Here is a 25,302-nt window from a genome sequence, read left to right as displayed (position 1 = left end):
TCTCACCCAGTGAAAAAGGCCCGATTGCATTTACCCTATCTATACCCCTAATAATTTTGTATATCTTTCATAATCTCCCTTCATTTTTCTAAGCTTTAGGGGATGAAGACCTAACCTATTCAATCTTTCCATATAACTCAGGTCCGCCACTCCTGGCAATATCCTTATAAATTTTCTCTCCACTCTTTCAATCTTATTGACATCTTTCCTGTAGGTTTGTGACCAAAACTGCACAAAATACTCCAGATTAGGCTTCACCAACATCTTAAACAACTTCAACATAACAACCCAACTCTTGTACTCAGTATTCTGATTTATGAAAGCCAATGTGCCAAAAGCTTTCTTTGTGACCCTATCTACCTCTGATACCACTTCCAAGGAATTATGGATCTGTATTCCCAGATGCCTCTGTTCTACCTCACTCCTCAGTGCCCTACCATTCACCATGTACTTCCTACCCTGGTTTGTCCTCCAAAAGTGCAACACCTGACTCTTGTTTGCAGTAAGTATCTTCTGCCATTTTTCCAGCTGGTCCAGACCCAGCTGCAAGGTTTGATAATCTTCCTCGCTGTCCACTCCACCCCCAATCTTAGTGTCAGCTGCAGATTTGCCAATCCAGTTTACCATATTATCATCATCCAGATTCTTGATATAGATGACAAACAATGGACCCGGGCACATCACTAGTCACGGGCCTCCACTCAGGGAGTAAACCGTACACCAGCACTCTGGCTTCTCTCACAGAACGGATGTCTAATCTATTTACCTCATCTTGAATGTCAATGTGCATTTCAATGAATAAACCTGGATATTTCAGATTTTGCACTTTATCTTTTTAGATGGGCTTGGAGAGAAATAAAATTTAATGCACACTGGTAAGTCCATACGTTTTGACTTTCTTACTGGCCTTGAAAGAATTAAAACATGGTTCACTCAATAAATCAATGACATGGGCTGAGAATCCTCTGAAGCACTAAAACTGTTTAAATAGAATTTTTAAATACTGCACCCAGCCTTTGTATGCAACTGTTTTGTATGCACATAGGTATTTTGCTATTTTACAAAACCTGCTACCTGATAACAAAATGGGCTGGATAATGCTCACCATTGGCTATGTCTTCCTCATGGACCAGCTGGTATCTGACTTCAATGTTTCAGTATGTGGTGCTGAAGTTAAAAGGATCGAATAGGTTCACTGACCTTAAGTAAAAAAGTGAATAGTTGTTCCTTACACTTGATATTAATGTTTGTAATTAATCTCCAGAAGCTTAATAACTTTACTATTACCCTATGACTTTTTAAATTTAAAAAAAAAAGTCCTGATAAAGGATTTTGGCCCAAAATGTTGACTCTTTATTCCTTTCTATAAATGCCACCTCACTTTCTGAATTCCTCCAGCACTTTGTATGTGTTCCTCAAAATTTCCAGCATCTGCAGAATATGTTACGCTTATCATGAAAAAAATCTCGTTATTTAAAAAAAGGCTATTTACAACATGTCATCAAAGACAGTGTATTCATAAAAGGCTCCATGCAATATGAATAAAACATTAGCTAAATACAGAGAGAAATGAATTAAAGACTTGTTTTTGAATTAGTGGTAAATTGAAGAGTTCCCAGAGATCAGTATTAGGATCACTGCTTTATTAGTGATCTGGACTTAGCTAGGCAGGGTATAATTTCCAAATACACACTCAACACATTTCTTGGAAGGTGCATGAAAATATATAGACTTCCAGGAAATGCAATAGGCAGGTGGGATGGTTAACAGCCAAAATTTAAAACAGAGAAATGCAGTTTATGTTTTCAACTGAAAGCATAATTCTAAGAACAATGCGTAAGCAGAGACCTTTGGGAATAGAGGTGGAACTTTACTGAAAGTGAATGGCAGTTTGAAAAGCAAATGAGAGCAGAATTCATGAACTTTCACAAAGCATTGTTTTTGCTACAGCCAAAATATTGTGTTTCGTTGTGTTTTTCACAAGATGTGAAGGCTTTGGAAATGGCCCAGAAGAGATTTATCATGAAGGATTTTAAGAATTACAGGGCTTCAACAGCACAAATTTAAGTTAATTGGTCATTGTAAATTATCCTGAGATTAGGCTAGGATTAAATCGGGGGATTGCTGGGCAGCACGACTCAAGAACGTATTCCACACTGTATCTCAGTAAAATAAAAGACAGAAACTGGAGTTCATGCAAGTTGATGCTACTAGGAAATCTCACAGAGGTACTTAAAATCAGAAATAGTATGGACAGAATTGATAGTGAAATATTTGTATGTTTTGGAAGAATCAGGTATTAGAGATGAATGAAGACAATCAGAAGGACCTAGTGATCCGAGACATTAAAAAAATATTGTAAAAAACAGCGCAGATAAAACTACAAAATTGAAAAGACTGCTGACAATTGTCTGCAGGAGGATTTGTAGGGCCCTACAGATCAGAGAATTAAAACTAAATGGATTGCTCTTGCAAAGACTCTCATGGACTTAGCTTACTCCTTTCATGTTCTTATAATTCTGGGGCTCCACATCCTAGAGATGGGCCTCATAAGTTGGAAGACGTTTGAACATGGAAACTCAGTTCATGTCTGGACCACAGAATATCTAACCACACTTCAGTCTTCTTCAGACAATTACTTTTAAGTTTCTTTTGCTTCTCTTGACAACAAACAAAATTGAGGTATTCTGATATGATTAAAATGCAAGATTATTTTAATACACTTGCCCAATGTGTTTATATTTTTTAGTAGAGAACTTTGATACTGAGGGATAAATACAATAATCTCATTCTCCATTTCATCTTTTAAGCATGAATTGCAATCATAAGAAATCCTGCAAATGCTGGCAATGCAAAGCAAAACACAGAATTGTGGAGGAACTCAGCAGGTCTGGCAGCATCCAAGGAAATGAACAGCGAACATTTCAGGCCAAACCCTTCTGGACTTCCTTATCAGAATTGCAGTCACACTGGTAAGGAACTCTTAAATTTCCAGTCTCCTATGAATTAAAAAAAAGAGCTACCTGTATACTTGGACAACAGCATTCAAATTATCATCAAAGTTAAGAGCACCTCCCTACTCCTTTAAAGCAATATTTTACAAAATTATGCTTGCCCTTGCTAAAAAACTTCATGATGATTTCATATTGATCACACGGTGATACAATGGATGGCAACAGTAATTCAAATGTCCTTAATATTTTCTTAACTTTAGGAGTATGACAAAAAAACTATTTTGCTAGTTAACATGTAATTAATTACCTGACAAAACTCTTGACATTATCCTTTTTTTAAATTATTGCTGGACAACAAAAAAAATTCTAACCATCCAACTTTTAGTATATATAACAGAATATAGTCATTTACCCATAGGGGTTAAAGCAAGGGGAAAGGATGTTACTTACCTCACTGAAAGGATTTCCTAAAAAAACACTGGATCCACATTTTTAAGCATCGAGATTGAGGGTCAGGTAAAAACCCATAAAATGGGACAACATAACAAGTGGTTAGAAAATGCTTAAAAGGAAATTATTTGAAATATGAGAAGCTCAATAATTATGGTAATAAATATCAGTGAGATAGTACAGTGAGTTTTTAAAACCATATTGTATAGACAACACAAATGGAGCATTTAATGAAACAAGGATTCCCTTCCACCACCATCAATGCTGCCCTCACCCACATCTCCATTTTCCACATATCTGCCTTTCTGGCACAACATGGATAGGGTACTCCTTTGTCCTTACATACCACCCCACGTGCCCCCATATCCAGCACATCCACAACAGGATCCTCCCACTAATCACATCGTTCCTCCTTCCCCACTGTCTGATTCTCATAGGATTACTCCTTCCCCATTGATCTGCCTCTTGGCACTTATTCCTGCAAACAGGACAAATCCTCCTCTTTGTCCCATGGTCCACTCGCCTCTCATCTGACTGCTTCTTCTTCAGCCTTTTAAATCTTCCACCTTCTCACTCTCTTGATTTCACCTATTACCTGCCAGCTTGTACTCCTTCCCCTCCCACCCACCCACCTTCTTATTCCGGATTCTGCCCCATTTCTTTTGAGTCCTGAATGAGGGTCCTAATGCAAAACTTTGACTGTTTATTTCTCTCCGTAGATGCTGCCTGTCCTGCTGAGTTCCTCCAGCATTTTGCATATGTTGCTGTATTAAATACTTAAGCATGTTTGCAACTTTAGAACTGAGGGGAAGAATTTAAAGGATCAACAAAATATTGTTTGTTAATAAAGTGCAAGTGCAAGAAAACAAGAACCAACAGCACTGGATTATAAAAAGCTTTTCTTCCTGCTTTAAATAAAACCTCAATGTGTGGCACCAAATAACTTACAGGTTTAAATAAAAGTATTAGGAAGAAAAAGTGGAACCTTTATTCCATTTAAATAATGACTTTTTCTTCAGTTGTTACAAAAGACATCCCTTTAAAATAGTCTCACATTGTAACTCTGAAAACTCTGGTTTCTGAAATGGTTCTCTAGTTTCCCCTCTCCAGCAGCCCTTGAAAATAATTAGAAACTTCATTTAAGAGAGGTGCATTTCAATACATTAAATAAATTTAATTACTTTAATTGGAATCTACTGAACATATTGTTTCTCATCAAATTAATGCAGCACTGTTACAATGCTCAGTACAAAAAAGCAGTCAAGTGAACAGTTGTACAAATCTGGCCAAGATAATATTGTATGGTGATACTTGATCAATTTACTTTCAAAGATATACTCACATGGAAGGAGTTTGTGTCCAAAGGCATTGGAGACTACATTTTATGTTGCCATTAAAAAAAAATCACCATACAATAAAACCTTGCAAAAAGAGATTTTTAACAGAAGGGAAATTTTTGAACAAGCAATCCAACAAATGAAATAATAAACAACCATTGCAAAAGATACAATTATCAAAGGGATTTTCCCAACCTTTTCAAAACTATTCATGGCGACGTCGATAAATTACAAAAAAAAATGGTCCTTGTACATGACATTGGCATACACCTTTAAAAGAAATTTGAACTTACAATGGGATCGTTCTAAAATGCTAAAATACTACAGTTTACAATTCACAGTCTGTGACTATTCATCAAAGTATCCCATGGTATTAGTACGGTATGGTGCTGTATACTTCTGGTGCTCTTCAAATAATGTTGTATTGAACATACAAACTCTATTCCAATGCAGTGTGCATTCCAATGCTTTCAAGTTGTTATTCTTTACTGCAACTGGAGTCTAGCACCTAATTTTAATGGATGACCTACAATAGAACAAAAAATGGTGCAAATTACATTAAATCAGTGATTTTCGTTTAATCATTAATATACAATTGCAATTTTTTGAGACCCAAGACTGATCCCTGTAGCATCTATGTCTTGCAATTGCTAACCAGAATATGATTACTGACAATCCTTTTAAACTGAACTCTTACTGTCAGGGAATTTTCTTTAAACTTCTGGAATAATGCTTTCCACTAGATACCTATTGGTTTTCTGATCATTATTTCAATCTGTTTTTTTCATATTCCTCTATCCATCCCAAAGAACCAATTTCATTTTAGAATTTCCCCCTGATTTCATTTCTAATTTTTTTCATTAATCTGATCATAGTCACATCTGTTTAACTATTAATTACAGTCTTTGGATTTGTATTTGCCTGCAGCCTCTGTGTAACTTCAAAAAAAGCATTGAAAATTTGAAATATGGCTCTTGGCACATGAAGAAACATTCATGTAGTATCTCACAATCACAAGTCATCTGATCCGTACCACAAACAAGATGAAGTGCAAACATAGAGATAGCTGGTGATGACTGTATAGGACTTCTCGTGAGAACATATCTAAAGTACTATATGTAGTTAAGGAGACATAAACACTTGCATTGGAAGCAATTCAGAGAAATTCACTGCATTGGTTTTGGGAATGAAGGCACTGTCTTAGGAAGGAGGTTTATTGGGCTGGGTTTATTCTTTTTGGAGTTCAGAGAAACAAGACAAGATTGTGGGAATCTGATAAAGTAGATACTGAAAAGACACTTCCCTTTATGGAGGACATCAGAAAATCTAGAACTAAGCATGTAGATTTGGATAATGGGATATCCCACTTTAAAAAAAAATGTTGAGCAAGAACTTGTTCTCAGGAGATTTATGAATCTTCAGAATTCTTTACCCCAAGAGTAATAGTGCAGCCCAAGTCATTAAATTAAAAATCAAAGCAAAGAGATTTTGAGATTAGTGGGAATTCAAAAGGTAAACGAGAACAGCAAGAAATTTGAGCTGAGGCCAAAATCAAGTCAGCCACAATCCTTTTCAATAGTAAGCACATCTGAGGGTTTGTTTGGCCTACTTCTGCTTCTCTTAATACTTTGTGAGGAATGCTAGCACATACAGCCAGATATTCATCACAAAACAATTTTCTTTTTGTAAAATCAATTGAGGACCGAGTTTTGGGTAGAACACCTGGGATTTCTCCAGTGGTTTTTAAAGATGCCATGCCAGTATTTAGATGCTCAGCAAAGACAAGAGGAGACTGCTTTAAAAATTTCGTCTGAATCTGCAGCTGTGTGGCATTAGCAGTACCACAACAGAGGCTCAAATTTATATTTATACATTTATATCCTCAAATTTCTGGAGTGGGATGTGGACCCAAAACCTTCTGATTCAGGCTAGTATGCCGCAAAATGAACTGCAAAACTGACTGCAAAAGGGCATTGGTAAAGGAGAGATTTCTTATAGAACTGTAAAAAGAGCTACATATTACAGAGAAGGATATTGAAAAATACAAGAAATTTCACTGTTCCTGAATAAAATTAGCTTTTATTTAACATGCAACCATGAAAGTCATCTCTGCAATGCAAAGTTCAATAACCTGAGAAGTTGTGCTTAGAAAGAGAGATAACAAAGATGAAGCATTTTGAGCTCATTTAAAACTTTTTTTTTACCATTTTGCAGGCAACTGAGCATTACAAACTAATGAGTGGCAGACTGCTGAATGCATTAAGTTTTGGGGAAAAATGCTAACCTGGAGCAGGCAGAAGAGCCCTAATTGGACGATCACCCAAAAGAGGCGTTTTTTTCTGAGAAAGAGGAGCATGGCCCAAAAGGGGAGGCCTGACTGGTGTTGGAAGGAGGGGCTTGGGCTTGCTGGAAGTTTGTGAAACACTGCCTACGTCATAGTAACTCTCAGTTCCAGTAGCTTGTTGAACAAGAGATGCTGGAAAATAAAGAAAACAACTTTAAAGCATAAAAATAAGACATACACTTATTTAAAATTTTAACTGCTAAAATTCTACTTCCTATCATCATGATCTTATTTATTCACAATTCCTTTCTTTGTGCACAGACCTTTTTTTTTGGAGTTACTGGCAGGACCTGAAGGCAAAAGGCCAGCAATTTTATTTATATGTGATAAACAGATAATTTATCACTTGAATAAAATTTTTGTTAGGGTAGAACACAATATTGAAATCTTGAACTTTGCTCATTTACCTTCATGTGGCCATTGATACGCTTCGGTTCTCTCTTCTTGATAGTTTTGCCAAGTATTGTTCACCTCTGTCAAGACAAATACATCAGATTAAGACAGTTACAATTTTAGAGTAATTTGATACCTGTACAGGTAAAAAAAAGCGCACAAATCAAGCTCTAGATCACAAAGTATCACAAAGTAAATGGATTCCCCTGTGTTGCACTACAAAGTGTTTAAACTCCGGCCCTGAGGCTACTTGTGGTTAAACACTTCGGCATTGACTTCCAAAGATGACAAAACTGAATATTATTTGTGTTTATATCTCCTGGTTTGTCTGGCTTTTTTTTTTACTGGTATTTTAGTCAAGCAAGTCTTTCCATTAAGTAAAATTTTGAATGTTTAATTAGTTAACAAAACTATCAACTTTAGATGATTCTTGTACAAAATTAATGTCTTTGACCTGCATGAAAAACCAGATGTTTCATCCACAGCATTTCACCAATCTACCGTTCACAGCCATGCCTTCACGTACAGCAATCTTTTAAGCTGAATGTGTGTAATGAAACTGAATAAGGAGACTGGAACAATATAAATATTTAATGATATGCACCACAAAGACAGAGGAAGATTTTGAATCTTTTCATACATAAAAATGGAGAATCAGGCAAAAGAGAAGGCATGCAGTTATCCACGTGAATCATCTATGGAATATTTCCATTAATGCCAAAATATTAAAAATAGAATAGTTTAAGGTAAGCCATCTTCAACATTAAAAACGCCCACAGTAAAAACTAATTTAAAAAAAAAAGGAAAACTGCTTCTTCAATTATTTCATCAAAATATCCCATGAAAACAGAAAATAATGAACTAACCAGCTTCAACATCCTCTTTCCGTTTGCTCAAGTACTCAATAACTGCTTGCAGCTCCTCAGCATAAAGATGTTTTCCATCACCAAGCAGAAATAGAAGATGTCGGATGGTGCTCGGCACAACATGACTTTCAGAGTAAGATTCACGATGAAGATAATCATCTGCCAAATTAGCCGCTTTGTGTGCAATTTCAAGTCGTTCTTTTTCCAAAGTTTCACCAAATATACGTTGATGTTCACGTGAAATCAGGTCCAAAGCGTCTTCCAAGGGCATATTACGATGTTCTGTTGAATAGAGGCAACTTTATTTTTGATCAAAGATCTTTCTCTTCAGCGTACTTGGTAATAATGCACAACTAAGTTTTCAAGAATAGGCTCAGTTAGGTACAATTAACCACTTAACATGACACAGATCTTAAGACTCTTACCTAATTGACCATTATCTCATTTGATAAACCTTGCATAAATTATTTTTGAATTTCAAATCATTCATTGTGTGACACTGACTAACCCCAAAGTCAGTTGGCTCTGAGCCATTTACAGAATCCATACATGGCCTGCAAAGTCACTTCACCTGCCTACCAACATTGAGCAAACTTTCAACGACCTGGAACCAAGTTCAACTGATTCATTAGCCTTGCAGTGTTTGTGGTCTCCAGCTGAATAAGTTGCACCAACACAACAGTCAGCATTTGCCAAAACTGTAGCATGAAGTCAAGCAATCTCTTACATAGACATTTCAACATGGAGATCTAGGTTTCACTGCTACCTTGCTATTCCACAAATGCAATGATAAAGGTCTTTACTGATCAAGGTGAGAATATCTATTGTGAAATGTAGGTCTGCCTGTATCACTAATAAAATATTTCAAAAACTTTGCTACAATTATATGAAATTAAGGAAACTAAGAATTAGAATACAATATTTCAATTTTTAGATATGATGTAAAATTTTAAACTATGATTGAAGTCAAATTCATCTTAATTTAAAAAACGTACAAAACAGAATACTGACTGCCCAAACTTTGTTTTTACATCCTTTTAGAGCTGCCCACTATGAACGTAATAACTCAACAAATCAATTCACACTCATTTCTCAGGTGAAGTAAATTCCACTAAAATTTGCACCCTGTACCTGGAGAACAATTTCCCACCCTCAAAATAAAAATAAAATATCCATCACCAATCTTAATTCCATCATAAGGTAACCAACTCATTTGACAGTGCACCAAACTCTGGTGACTTGTGACTTGCTAGTTGTGTGCATTTACACAAAAAAAATGCAAGGGATAGAGAATATTAGCTGCTTATGGATTTATAACATATCAGGTGATACTAATTTTCTGGCATTTAAACCCAGCATAGGAAAAGCAAGCCTGTGAATTCGGCTGGAGAAGAACTGCTGTGAGGGTGCGGCACGTATAAGATGATCCACATTCCCCTCTATACCCCCACCACAATCATTTGAGTTTAGTTTAGTGCTTTGTTTATATCTGTGAGTCGTTTAAGTAATTTACTTACTAAAAATAATTATGGCATTCTAAAAATATATTAATTATTTAAATAATTTGTTTTGGATTACCTCTGCAGTTGGTCAAATTTTTTTTTAATAAGCATAGCAGATGCACCATCGATAGCAAGCTCTGAGGCAATAGCTTTATGAGAAACTTTGCAACAAAGCCCTTTAAAAATATTGGCATGGACGCGACAATTGGATCAAGGGTAAAGCAATCCAGATCAAGAACATCAAGTCACATATGACAAGATTTCAATATAATTTGGTGGCATCACTGGAAATGTACATCTCATTAATGCTAAGTGCAATATTTATAGAAGCTGAAAATGTACCTTTGTGGCCAGCATACAAAATAATCACTGTGCAAGATGAAAGAGTCTGATGTTCTCCACTCACAACAACACAAAACGGGGAGCCTTCTTCACGAACATCTTTCAGTGCAGTATCAAGGGCCAACTCTAATTTAAGATATAACAAATCCACGAGAAGGCCCAGTTCTTGCACTCGTCGTCCTACTAGTTTAGCATAATCCCTTAAAAATGAAACAAATTAATATTTTCCGGTTAGCTAGTCAAACAATGTAATATTGTAGTCTGAAGATGCTATGACTTCTCACACACAAGGTTTGGAAAAGACAGGCATAATCTAATTTTTCACATTATAGATGCAAAAAAAAGGATAACTTTTGCACCTATGCAGCAATCTGGATCTTATTCTATGACCAGCTAAAGAAAAACTGAGAATGAAGCAGCCAAGTTTTAAAAAAAAAAGCAGAATTTATCAGTTGTGTTAAATAGACACAAAAATTGAACACTTGTGATAACAATCTTTGTACATCTTTAGATAAAAGCAGATTTCAAATTTCCACACAGGATATCTTTTGCAATTTTGATCTTGTACACTCGAAACTGGAAAAGATCAGGCTCTCAATTATGCTAACATTCTGCCACCCCACTATCCAATTCCAACCACAAAGCCTCTGGGAAACATGTGAAGGAAAGAATTGAAATAAATTGAGCTTTGATTTATTTTAATACCTTAAAAGGCTGAAACAATGTATCAAGAATTCTACCCCTTAAAATGGCATGGTGATTTTATTTTGGTGCTCTAATGTTCTTACAATCTTAGAAACATATACGTGTGTGTGTGTGTATATTATTTATATATATATATATATAGGGCGGCTAAGACTTTTGCACTACTGTTTTTGTCAACAGAGAGTGTAGAACAATTTTGTAAACCTGGCAAGAGCAAGGGATGTTGGGCGAGGGTGGAGCACCAGGGGAGGGTTGTGGAACAGGTGGCAGAGTGCCGAGGGTGGGGGTTGGCACGAGTGCACACACCACGCAGGGTCATTTGATTCCAAACAATTGGTTTACTGATCATTACAGAATGCCTCTCTGGTACTTCCTGCTCCTTTCCCTCTCCCATCCATGATTCCCCTTTGAGTCCACAATAGAGACCCACATCAGAATCATGTTTATGGTCACTCATATAGGTCATGAAATTTGTTTTTTTTAAACAGCAGCAGTACAGCGCAAAACATAAAATCACTACAGTACTGTGCAATATGGAAATTTTTATGCACGCTCTTTTAGGTTATACAATAAACTGCAATCAAGCATGAACTGTTATGATGGGTTTGTAATCATTTTTGCCCTTCATCCAACTAAAATGTAAACAAAAGTAAAAAATATTCTGATAAAAAGTTACCCCTGTTGCTTGCTTAAGGCTATGACAACACAGTCAGCATGTTTTTCTTTATTGTAGTCATCTTCTAATTCTTTATAGAATTGTTGATAAAGCTCTTCTCGACGCCCATCATCTGGTCTGCAGGCTTCTTCAATGACCAAGAAAACACAATTACTTATTTTGAATGAGGGATTAAATCATTTTTTTCTCTATCCAACAATGCTCCAAGTATGCTTGCTTACCTCCTGGAGGGAAAAAATAAACTTAGCTTAAATTACTGCTGTAGTTAATAGTTTGTTAAATATTACCTTTGAATAAAGTGCTGCATTATTTGTTCAATTCAATTTCATATTTAAGTCATGAAAAATGTTTCTTCACTAACCTTTTTCAAGCAACTTTAAAGTAATGGTTAATTTCAAAACAATTTGCAATTCATCCGGTCATACATCCTAATGCATTTTCTTCCCAACACTGTCAAGAAGTTTTAATAGAAATACGTATTTAAAACCATGCATAGTCAACCTAAACTTATATTGTAATTACATGACCGAACCACCAGGTGGCTCAGTGCACAGCTTAACAAATCAAAAGTTTCAGAGTATCAGAACTTTATACGGGCACCTCTGCTATATCACCTTTCCATGTTAGAGAACACAGAACAAGCCCTTCTGACCCAATGAGCTGAACCACCCAATAACTCACCTACTTAAAACTAACTTAATCACAGGACAATTTACATTGACCGATTAACCTACGGACCAGTAGATCTTTGGACTGGAGGAGGAAACCGGAGCACCCAGAGAAACCCACGCACTCATGGGGAGAACATACAAACTCGTTGCAAATGGCACCGGAATCGAACTCCAAATTCTGTTGCTATAATAGCGTTGTGCTAACCACCATGGTAACACGGCAACCACCTGTAATGCTCTTTGCTTGAGTTTAATTTTTCTTTCAACTTTCATATTTTTGTTAATTTTAAATCATTTGCTTGAATTTCCTCAAATGAATTCTTCTCTAATTACTCACTCAAATCATTATTTCTAATTTTATTCGCTTTGAATAGCCAACACTTGCATCTGCACATAACACTGTATATATTTCATATGCATGTGCTATCCAAGTATAGCCTTTTCATAGAAAAATAATTTTAAACAGCATGTAGCGGTGTATAGCTGCTGCATCTAGCTCCAGCAACTAAAGCTCAATTCCAATCTCCATTGTGTCCTTGTGGACTTTCACCTGTGACTGCTGGGGAAGTGATGTGAATATGGGAAGACCAGGTTAAGAGACTGGGTAAGTGAGCTAGTCTTGTCTGAAAAGGAGTCATTTAGCTCTTCATAAGGAGATACTGAAATAAGGAGGCCAAGCAATCTCAACCAATGGATAAAATGAGACCTGCACCCTACCACACTTAATCTTGACTGATAGTGGTGGGACAGTAAAAAGCCACCAGGAGACAGAGGAATTGACACATTCCAACTTCACTCCCACTCCTGCACCCAACTATTATTTTGGTCAAGATGATTTACTTCATATGACATCAAGAACAGCTGAGAAAGCTGGATGAAGCTCGATTTTATGCCCCAAATAACACCTCACATGCAGAACTCAAGACCTTCACTGCAGAGCTAGCCATGCCTCCAGCCAAGCTATTTCAGTGCAGTTACAACATTGTTACCGTGGAAGATTTCAGCCAACTGGGGTCAGGTGAATACTCTGCGAGACTACAGAATTGTGCTTAATGCCTGAATCAGCAGAAAATCCTGGTGCTGCCCTCTAGCCTGCTGCCGTAGACATAAGTATACCTGATGTTGGCCACTAGGTGTACACCTGTACATCACGAGGTGATGTGACTTTTCATTCTAGCTTGCTTAGAGCAGTACCAAATATGGCAAAGTTGAACAAACCATACCCGTTAGAATCAACCATAAAGATACAATCACTTACACTGATTGTAAGTGGTGTTGTTCTCTCCAAATGGACTGCTCCCTGTGTCACATAAATAGCGTCTAACGCATACCTGGGTCTGAATCTTGTATGGGAAAGGAAATTCCCTAAGTTACCAACCCAACCAACTATTTGCTAAAGATCAAGAAAAAGTTGAATCTAGTTACTTAACATAAAAAAAAATGAAAGGCGGCAGAATTATCAAGTAGTATTTATCCATAATTTTCTCAATACGCCCAGCTTAGCTTTTGCTGAACAACTCAGCTGACCTTATGATAGTCCAAGTTCAAAAATGTCAGAGCTGAATTCCAGAAGAGAGGCAAGAGCAACTGCCCTTGACATAAGAGCAGCACTTGACAAGTGTGGGATAAGAAGTCTCAACTCTGCATTCAATGTACATCAAGGCAAAAAAACACTATGGCCGAACTCATGTCTCGCATGAAAGTAGGTTTGGTTGTTGAATGTCCATTCTCTCAGCCTAACCACATGCAGTTGCTTCATTAATGGCTTCTTTTTCCACCACAAGGTCAGAACTGTAGACATACAGTGCAGATTGTGCATCTCCCCAGCAATGATACAGTACATGCATTCTTGCGGCAAGAATTTTGGCAGGGATTAAAAAGATGTTTGTGCCAGAAATGTACCAGTCAACTAACTTTATGTGGGTTTCCTCCAGGTGCTCAAGTTTCCTATCATTGCAAAGATGTACAGGTTAGGGTTAGTAAGCTGTAAGCATGCTATGTTGGAGCTGGTAGTGTGGCGACACTTGGAAGACTGCTCAACACAATCCTTGCTTTGTTTTATTGGAAATGATGCATTTCACTCTATGTTTCAATGCACATGCGACAAATAAAGCTAATCTTTAATCTTGACCCCCGACATTCAATGGCAGTACCACCAATTCCACCCCCCGCCACCAAACCAATATCCTGAAGGCCACCAGTACCACAGAAACAGGTCAGATGTTTGGGAACCTGGAGCAAATGTCTCACCATCTGACAACACAGGGCCTTTACACCATTTATAAGACTCAAGAAAAAGTCTAATGACACTCCCTAAAAGAGGTCAGCTCCAACAATTATAACCAACACCACCCGAAAGATAGGAGCCTGCTCAAACAAAAAATACAACCCACTCTAAACACTTATTCCTTTTTATAGAATGTGCCACATACACAATACACTGCTGTTACTTGTCCAGATGATTCTGAATGCACCACTTACAATAGTGGAAAAGCTTCTGACATGCGGGAATACAAACATATGTAGGCTCCCTTTCAAATGACACACTTCTCTGACTTCAATCCTCCATAATTGTTATCGACTAAAGAGTACTTTGAGAGTACCCTCCCCATATAAAAAACCATAGTGGTTCAAGGAACACAACTACCATAGTCTCAATGACAATTAAGTCTTACTAGCAAAACCCAGATTCTGAGAGCAAAATAACTGAATTTCACCTGATCTCGCAAACCCTGAACTTGTATTCAAACCACTAAGTGAATCCAGCTTCTGCAATAGCACATCTTTCACCATAACAGGAATACAGTACTAGTACTTTGACCTAAGGTAATCATTTACCTCCAAGAAAGTACCCTTGCAAATAAACCCATTACTGCAAGCAGGCTAATACTCGGCATATTAAAATCTTCTACCTGTAATTATAAAACTACTCAAGTGCATGTGACCAAGCAGAAAAGTGAACACAGAAGATGAGAAGTGATTACGTGGAGAAATTATGAGAGAACATTGGTTTAAGGTCGGGTGTGTTGAAGGTAGTAGTATTGATTCCTACATGTTGTTTAGACTACCACCCAACCTTTTCCATCATCCTAATGCCTCCTCTAATTATTCCTTTGCTACTTATTAATTTTCCATCCAATACTTATAGCATGCTACAAATAGGTAGATGCCTAATAGTTAATCATACCACTCCAGGTGTAGTTGTAATCCTCCGCAGTGTAACCTTCAGGATAGCCACCATAATATTCCACAACTTCATTAGTTCTAAAAGAGGACAGAAGTAGGATAAATTCCAGCGCTATAAAATGAAGTTACACTTACCAAAAATATGCACAATACTGAAGTTAACTAATGATATTGCAAGAAAGCCAATGTAAATAAGACAGCTGTCAATGCAAGCTTTTCAACAATCTCTATAGCATTTCCATTCTCTTCAGCAACAAGTACTTACATACAGATGAATCTGAAAATTTGAGAGATCAAGGGGGTCAAACATTTGTTTAACTTTTGGATATTTTAAGACTGGGAATGGGTGAAGAGCAGCAGCAAAGAGCAAATAAATTGATCACAGTATCTGCGTCCAGAGAAAATCAATGGCAACATACTACAATCAAGAGGGGATATCAATCATGTGGCTGTGTATTTCCTCAAACAATTAATCAGACTGAAGAATAATCTCCACAAGTGTTACCTAACCCGGCTGGCATTTCCAGCATTATCTGTTTTATTTTGATTTCCAGAACCTGCAGCTTTTTGTTTTTGAAACCATGAAGTACAAGTTTGTACAGAATGGGGCCAAGAGATAAACAAAATAGCAAATTTGCAAAGAATTGGAATGAGTAACGATTCATACAGGGTCATCGGCCAAGTCAGCATTTGTCGGGCACCAACACTTAGCAAGTTGTTGAGTGTTAACATGCTACAACAACCTGTGGAGAATTGTGTACACATCTATGGCATGTAAGACCGGTGATCCATAGCCATTCAACAAGTCATATTGAAGACTGTCGTGACAGCAAAAAGGCAACTCCATGTGAAGCACAGCTGTATGCATACCAGCCATTACTTCTGACAAGGTGAAACCTAACAATATAATTGGCAGTAATGCTTCAAGGTAGGGGTCAATGCTTTTAGTGCATGTTTTGTAATGGAGAATAAAATTACACTTGTGCAAATGCCTATGATATCTGGTGACCTTGTGATCTCTGTCTCACAGGATGATGTCAAAGCATCCTTCAAGGGGGTGAATCCTCTCAAGCCGGTCAGCAGTGGAGAGTGAGCAGTTTCAAGTTTCTTGGTGCCAACTTCTCAGAGGATCTGTTCTGGACCCACTATATTGTTACAATGACAATGAAGACACTCCAGCAGCTGAACTTCACAAGGTGTTTGTGGAGATCTGGTATGTCACATCAAAGATGCTAGCAAATTTCTAACGATGTATGGTGGCCAGCATTCTGACCGACTCCATCACTGCCTGGTAGAGGTGCCAATCCACAAGATCATAAGGGGCTTCAGAGGTGTTTAACAGCAACCACAAGTCTCCCCACCGTCAAGGATATTTTTCAAAGGCTGTACCTCAAGAAGGTGGCATCAGACCCAGGACATGTATTTCTCATTGCTACCAACAGGGAGAGGTACATGAAGTTGAAGACCCCAACTCAACATTTTAGTAACAGCTTCCTTCCTTCTACCATCAGTCAATGAACACGACCTCACTGTTCCTCTGGCAGGCTATATTTATTTTGACTGTAACTTAATAGTAATTCGTAATGCCTGCACTGTACTGCTGCCTCAAACAAAGTTTGTGCAGTACAGTGCAGGTGTTACAGTAAGCTTCGCAACTTATTCACTGACAATAATTCTGCTTCTGAACAAGTAAGTTGCAACTTCACCTGACAACTTTAGGAAGCACAATTAGCAATTTTACATTTCATGACTGAGAAAACAACTATACTTAGAGGATCAAGTAAAGTATGACTGCAACCTCATGATTCTATTTTAACCCAACAGTTACAATGGCAATCTGAGCTTTAGTTTTAATTAAGGGATAAATTATGGAAGACATATTAAGACAAAGATAAAAACACAAAATGCTGGCATAACTCAGCAGGCCAGATAGCATCTATGAGAGGAGGTAATGATGACGTTTCAGGCCGAAACCCTTCATCAGGAAGGGTTTCCTGTCTCCTGATGAAGGGTTTCGGCCTGAAACGTCGTCACTACCTCCTCTCATAGATGCTGTCTGGCCTGCTGAGTTCTGCCAACATTTTGTGTTTTTATTTATTTCCAGCATCTGCAGATTCACTCGTGTTGCCTTAAGACAAAGATAGTCAGTTCAAACCTGTAAGTATCAACTCCAAAGGTAATTGTCTCTTTCTGGATTTGCTGATGTTGAGAGGGTGCTTTGAAATACAAACCCTACTTCTTAGGTCAACTGTTGACATTATTTTAATTAAGACCAACTGCATGGCAAGTATTTAAAAATATCTGCTGATGGTGACGTTTTGTCTAAACTAGATAGAAATGATTTGATAATTTTGTTGTTGACTAGTATCTATATTGTTTTAAGTGCCTGAAATTTATACTGTCCACAATTTTATAACTGTTAATTTTCTTGCAGAAATTATACTATGTTTATTGAAAGATGCTCACATTTCTTAACATACCGTTAATGGGTTAAACTGATTTGTTTTATACCAAGAGATAAATGGCTGACAGTGCTAATAATTGAGTAAAACACTAATTATGGATTGCACTGCCACTGTTGTGTAAGAGAGGAAAAATGACTCACAGCAATATACTGTACTGTAAAGCAGAGTCTGAGAAAACAGTCTATTCAAAAAAGCAGAGAAAGCAGCAGCTACAGCTATTTCTCTGAGCAAGAGAACACCAACAAAATGCTGTGAGCTGCAGTTTGCCATGAATTAGTTAATATGCATTTTACAAGCTACGTCCACATTAGACCAGATAATTTTGAAAACGCTGGTTTTGCGTAAAAACGATAGGCGTCCACACTAAGCGTTTTTGAAAATACTTCTGTCCACATTAAAATGGATATTTCTGTGAATCTCCTCCTATTGCACATGTGCAGGACACATCTACCGAAAACAAATGACATGTTTGGTGTCGAATCTCGCCGTGAAAGACTTGGTGTGCGTTTCTTCAGTTACAGACTAGAAAAACTTAAACAACGGACAGCTGTTGGCTCTTGTGCAGGAGGACTTAAAACTAAAAAAAAAACAAATATTGGAACATATGGAGGCAACCGACAGGGAGTTCACGGACAGATTGACCTGAATGACGACGAACATTGAAAAACTGACTAACTCTGTTGCATTAATAGAGCCCCTTGCTAAATGTATAAAACATGTCTGCATCAGTATTATCTTGTATTTCCATAAAATGTTACATTAGGCTGTTACACATCTATTGTCAGAGACGTACTTGCATAAATAGGTAAACCACCTTCATACGAGCAAGGACAGAAAACAGGGCTAAGTGAGTATACTAATTATTCAGTAAGTTATGGGTCAAAGTATTTGGTGAGTACATTTCTAACTCTCAAACACGAGGAAATCTGCAGATGCTGGAAATTCAAGCAACACACACAAAATGCTGGTGGAACACAGCAGGCCAGGCAGCATCTATAGGGAGAAGCACTGTCGACGTTTCAGGCCGAGACCCTTCATCAGGACACATTTCTAACTCTTCTGGCTTCAGTCTCGTTGCCGTGTGTTCTGAAATTGTTAGGTTGTGTTCAAGAAAACAATGAAATGGCACACTGCCGTCACCATCTGTCATGACAGAGTTTTTAGATTTCTCCAGTTACCCCGTTCACACTGCTCCAACCAATCCAGCGTTTTCAAAGTTAAACACTCTGGAGGGCGTTTTAGAAAAGCTCCGTTTTTGGGGGAGGAAAACGCCGTTTTAGTGTGGACGGAGGGTCAAAACGAAGAGAAAAAGCTTCAGTTACGGATTTATCCGGTCTAGTGTGGACGCAGCCTCAGTCATTTTAGAACAGGGTGTTTATCAATTTTAGCTGACGTGAATATTCGAATATTCCCAATCTGACTGATTCAGAATCAGAATAAAGTTTATCATGACTGTCTTATATGATATGAAAAACTGTTGCTTTGCATCAGCAGTACAATGCAAAGACACAAAACTGTAAACTTACAAATCAAATAAGCACAAGAAAATGAGTAATGAGAGTGTTCATAGACCATTCAGAAATCTGATGGTAGAGGGAAAGTGATAAAAATTTTAAGGGAATTGGGGAGTCTCGGATTCCTGTAAATAATGGTTAAGGTTGAGTCTGTGTATTCTGGTTTGAGAATGGCTGCAGTTTGAGCAGCTGTTCTCTCCTGACTTTTCACTCCTTTTGATTTTGTGTTTAAATTTCAGATGGAATGCTCTCTCTCGTAGCTTGCTACTAATAAAGGCGGAAAAGAATCAAGTGTTGTACCTGTTTCATTACATCGGGTTGATCACCGTTGACAAAAGAAGCTGTTCTTAAATTGTTGAGTATGAGCATTCACGCTCCTGTATATCTCAATGTGTTGATACTAATACCAGATCCCTTCAATAAGTATTCATAATGAAATAATGTCTGGAATTCATGGTATTAATGATACAAAACTATCAACAGTAATCATTATTACTCTGTGAAACTGACAGAAGCTTCCAACATGTGTAGAAATTCACATTGCTGAAAAGTTGTCACAACAATGTGCATTGTTGCCAAGGCAAGCAACACAGAATCAACAAATTGATGAGAATTTTTTAAAAAGTTGCCATCCTTGATGTTAAAATTGAAATGCAATGTTCATGAGGTTACTTGTGATTTTAACAGCATTCTTCAATTAGTAAGCTGTGCACTCAGACCTGAAAAGCTAACATTATATGTGTAGGATTCCCAACTCCTTCGGAACAATAATCTCAAAGGGCACCCCCCCCCCCCCCACACTACAGCGTCATGCAAGAATGCTTTGATCCGACTATCTGATCACAGCTTCTACAAAAGATAACCAACAGTTACATGCAGCAGGAAAGAGAAAATACATGCCATTCAGATTGCTGTCCAGATTTTCCTAAGATGGCAAAAATGGCCAAGATGGCCCTTCTCTCCTGATTATTATGCAGCTTCAGTAGTGATTGACATGTTTGCAGGCGTGACAAGCCATAGATTTCTAGCAAAGCACCTGGCATTATTAAAATCAAGTTGTTGACACTGGAAAATATACAACACAAGGCTTTTCTAACAAATTTTTACAGAAACAAAATATAATTTGCAGTGCTGTCAAAACTGACTAGAATACAGAAAAAGACTATCTTTTTAGTACCACAGTTAGATAAAAATGGATAAACTTTTTGTTAAGCATGAAACTGCAGATTCAAGAAATCCAAAATTAACAAAAAGAAAATATTGGAAATTTCAGGTAGGACTGTATTTGGAATATGCATACCCAACCTTTTGTTATGTCATGGGCCAATACTATTAAGCAAAGGGTCCGTGGACCCCAGGTAGGGAACCCTGATTTACCCTGACTTGAAGCTTTTCACCATTCCTTGACATTTTTGAACTTGATTTTGTTTCCTTCCTCTTGCCCCACAGATCTGCACATCAGGCCCTGATACAATTCTCCTACATTTGCTGATTTTGACATTGACAACATAATTGTTATAGTAAGGAAGCTTCTTGGTTCATTGAATCTATGCTGGTTCCCAGTACAACAATCCAATCAGCTTCATACCCCAACTCGACAAACCTACCAAATTTCCTCTCAACCTCTACCATTTAACCACATTTTCAAAGAGTAACATTTTCAATGCGTAACTGATGGATTCTGTATTTTACTCTGAAATTGCAGTTCCACAATTTTAAAAGAATGCTAATCACATAAGGCCAACCAGAGGATGGAAACAACAAGGACACATCAACAAGGATATTGTTGCAACAATTAGTTATTAAGTTCTTATTTGCAGCCAGCATGAGTACAAACCCTCTGGCAGGAAAGAGAAAGATTCACATTCCACTTAGTAAAAATTCAAGAATCCAATTTGATGCAGGAAACCTGTTCTTTCATTTTCACCCTTTGTGTTCCAAATTCAAAATAATCTTTATCCCATTATTTCTGAAATTGTTTTCACATACCTTTGCAAAGCTTCTCTGGGAACATTGTATTCTGCAGCTACATATGTACTGAAAGAGAGAAGGAAAACAAAATGAGTCAATTTCCAGGACTTGGTCTGAAACCATTTTAATATACTCATTCTACGCACTGCCTAAAGGTGTAAAACAAGGTATTTGCAATTAACAAAAACCATGCTGAAAATGGTCAGTATTTATTTGTCTCTACCCAGCGGATCAGTGGTTTTCAGTCAGAACAATCGATGTACACTTTTACTCCAATGGAAACTAGCAACATTTTAAATGGTGGGATTTCTATGTTAGGTTGTTCAACCAACTTCTAAAGATTGAAGCAAATGTTAAACTGAAAAAAAAACTCCAAAACTAAAGGAATGCAGACATTTATACAGATTTTTCAGGAAAAGTAGGTAATATTTTTAAACCTTCCTTACGTTCCATCTGCGCTGAGTTTGTGTGTTGGGGCCACCCTAGGCTTTATCCAAGTAGCCATGTTAACCTACAAAAAGAAATGTTGAGGAAGCATTACTTATATGTCTTTTCTTTAATAGCATCAAGTAATAAATTACCTGTTTGCATATTTTGGTTGGAATTTTTCAGAGTCCTAGATCTTTGCTTTGCCCCTTTACATTCCATCAACACTACAATTCTAAAGAAGAGGTATTTTAAATCAAAAGGAAATGGAGCCATTAGTAGGATGTTAAACAGCGCAATGTTCTCACAAATTTTACAAATTAAACAATACAAAGAAAAGTTATTAACATCACGCAAGCTAATCTTCAACACTAACTGCATAAATAGAGTAACTGGACTAGCTGATGCTAAAATTTTACAACTCCAAAGAGTGCTTTTCAAATACAAAACTCCATAATTTTGTTGCCACAAAAAAGAGCTGAACATCACCATGCAAATGTTCTTTAACTGTATTCAAAATCTGTGACGTAATAAATTAATTTAAATTTTCGGTTCCGACTCATCCATTTGCATTGCTGCAACTTCACACAAAAAAAATCTTGTGCCACATTTTAGCTAGAGCAATTTAAATTGCTACAGTTCTCTTTAATTACTGACCAAAAATTTTTCCTATTCCAAGTAAATGGAATTTTCTAATAAAGGAACAGATTGCTTCTACAATAATGTTGCAAATTCAGCTTATATGTTGAGCTCACTGTACATGATGGAGAAAGTGCCTCAGAGCTCCAGGAACTAGGGTTTGATTGGCATTTGTGTGGAGCTTGCATGTTCACCTTACGATTGCGGATTTCCTCAAGTGCACCAATCTCTTCCCACATTGTAAAGATATGCTGCTCTGGCTACAATAAATACCCCGTAGTGTAAGTTCATGGCAAAAGGAATCAACGGGAGGTTGTGAGCATGTGTGTAAGAAAAAAAATTGCAGGAAATTAAAGACTAAAGGGACAAATATGAGCACATGGCCAACAGCATTCCAAATCTGTTCTAACTATACCTGTACTCCTTTCAATAACTTTGAAAAGCCTTTCGTTCACCACCTGGTATGATTACTATATGTTTATGTTCTATTGTGTAGCCTGAACCCACATGTCTGTGATGCTAATGTTAGCAAGTTTTTACTGTACCTAACCTCAGCATTCTTGTGCATTTGACAAACTAAACTTGACTTGAAACAGAGTTCAATTATGCTACAGATGTTGAAATATCTAATGTTCAAACCAATTTCTTCCATGAACTTGCTAGATATTCCTTCCACTTTCCCAATTTTTATTCCCATTATGCTGCTTCTCACACAAACTCATTGAAGGGTTAGCTGTCAAAAGAGTGAGCAGCTTCAAGTTCCTGGCACTAACATCTCAAACAATCTATCCTGGACCCAACATATCAATGTAATCACAAAGAGTGCACATCAGCAGCTGTTCTTCATCAGGAGTATTTGGAGATTTGGTAAGACTCGAGCAGATATGTACAATAGAGAGCATTTTGACTGGTTACGTCACTGTACAGTATGGAGCTCCAATGCATAGGACCAGAAGAGGTTGTAGAGGGTTGGTGATTCAGCCAGTTCCATCCTGGGCACTATCTTCCCCACCATCAAGAAAATCTTTCAAAGGAGTGGCTCAGGAAGGCAGCATCCAGCATCAAACATTTAGGGACGTACCCTCTTCTCATCAATACCATCAGGCAGGTGGTACAGGAGACCAAATTCATACACTTAACATTTTTGAAACAGCTTCTTTCCCTTTGACAGATTTTAGAATGATCCATGTACCCACCATTCCTCTTTTGCACTTCTTATTTCTTATTGTAATTTAACAGTAACTTTCTAAATCTTGCACAGTACTGCTGCCACAATACAAATTTCACAATGTCAGTGAAAACAAACATAATTCTGATTCTGTATTTAAATGCATACACGAACATACCACACGTATTAGAAAATTTTTAGAAGTGAAAGCTATTTTTAAATTACATGAATAGATCTATTTACAAAAAAGCCCACTAGCTGTATAGTAGATCCAGCCCAATGTCACAATCTAGTTCCTTCGAATGACACCAATGCACAATGGCCACATACTGTACATTCTTCCAAATGATTACTCTCCTCATGCAACTCGGCAACAAGTGGTGAAAGGGATCCAGCTGTACCCTCATTCAGTTCCCTACCATAAGACTACCAAGAAATCTGTAACAACTCAACAAAAGCAAATAAAATGCAGCAAATCTAAAGTAAAAATGGAAAACACCGCAGTGGACTTAGCACAAATTAAACATTGTAACATCTAGAAAATTACCTCTAAAGGTTTCTCTTCAAAAACGGAAAAGCAACAAAATGACATAACTATGTCATGTATATAACATGGCGATTGTGAAATTTGACTCAACAGCACAACTCCAAGGCTGCAAAGTACACTGCCATAAAAAAGTTATGCAACAGCAAATAAAATAACTACGTCCACAAGAGCTCACCTTCTAAAAGCCTGAATATGATAACCTTCCCGATCAGCAGCCTCAACTCTTCTTAATACTGCTCATAGTGACCTGAGACGATTAAAAGTGGTAACAGAAAGGACAGTTTACCCGTTCTGGCAAATCTGACTGCCCTACTGAAAATCTAACCACTTTTATTTTAACGACTGTAAATTTTATAGCTCTACAATTCGCAGTACTAAGATGGTGCATGATGGGCCAGCATAGATCAGTATAAACGATGGGGCAGGTTTGATGTCCTAGTCAGCGTGCAGAACTTCAGTACAATTGCTCCTATTTCATCTGACTCAGTAACTATGCTGAATTTGGTCTTCCAAAGAAAAGTCCCGAACTTGGGAACCTGTTGATATTTATATAAACAGTCATAAATAGCCTTAAGAAAAACCTATTTTTCTAAACCATCTTGAAAAAAAACAGCTAGTTCTAGGTAAGTTTAAAAATGACAGCGGCTGAAAACCGCTTTCTCACAACACGGGTTTAGGAAGAGCGACATGTCGCCTGCAGTGAGCAGATTCACTAACATTGAATTAGAGGCCTGACGAACCAACAGACACAGACGTTGGATGAAGGGTCACGAAAAGACTATGGGGAGAGGTCGTGGGCGTGGAAAAGCTGGCCGATCCGACCTGGCGACGTGGGGCCGGGGAGAATGGGATGCCTTCTACGACGACAACGGTAACAGCAACTAGGCCGCGTCGCCATGTAAAGCAACAAAGGGAGGTTTATGGCTCAAGCACAGGTCGAGATCGCGCACAACGAACCGCGAAGAAACCTAATCACCCGAAGTTCATCAGGTAGAAGAAGGCGACTCCATTCCACGGGCGCTGTTGAAGCAGAAAAGTCCAGGGCGGAGAAGGGAAACCAAACCACAACTCACCTTTCCGAGCTTCCTTTCCCTCGCTGCTAACCTGCACCGGAAGCAGAAACACAAGCACGCACTGGCCACGCGC

General features: G+C 37.7%; 1 protein-coding gene across 1 annotated transcript; it reads right to left on the bottom strand.

Annotated features, from left to right (window-relative positions):
• Nucleotides 1-4,553: 4,553 nt before the first annotated feature.
• On the bottom strand, nucleotides 4,554-25,219 carry LOC140740665 (nuclear receptor coactivator 5-like). The gene is made up of 10 exons (XM_073070056.1): nucleotides 25,133-25,219; nucleotides 21,823-21,887; nucleotides 21,395-21,442; nucleotides 15,428-15,504; nucleotides 11,570-11,696; nucleotides 10,189-10,388; nucleotides 8,345-8,626; nucleotides 7,493-7,558; nucleotides 7,026-7,217; nucleotides 4,554-5,267 (listed from the first exon to the last, which is right to left on the bottom strand). Exons 2-10 carry the CDS (start codon nucleotides 21,879-21,881, stop codon nucleotides 5,227-5,229), a joined length of 1,092 nt encoding a protein of 363 aa, XP_072926157.1. The 5' UTR covers nucleotides 21,882-21,887; nucleotides 25,133-25,219; the 3' UTR covers nucleotides 4,554-5,226.
• Nucleotides 25,220-25,302: the final 83 nt, after the last annotated feature.

Source organism: Hemitrygon akajei, chromosome 17 (genome assembly GCF_048418815.1).
Source record: "Hemitrygon akajei chromosome 17, sHemAka1.3, whole genome shotgun sequence".
Lineage (NCBI taxonomy): Eukaryota > Metazoa > Chordata > Chondrichthyes > Myliobatiformes > Dasyatidae > Hemitrygon > Hemitrygon akajei.
This window is presented reverse-complemented; position numbering and strand designations above follow the sequence as displayed.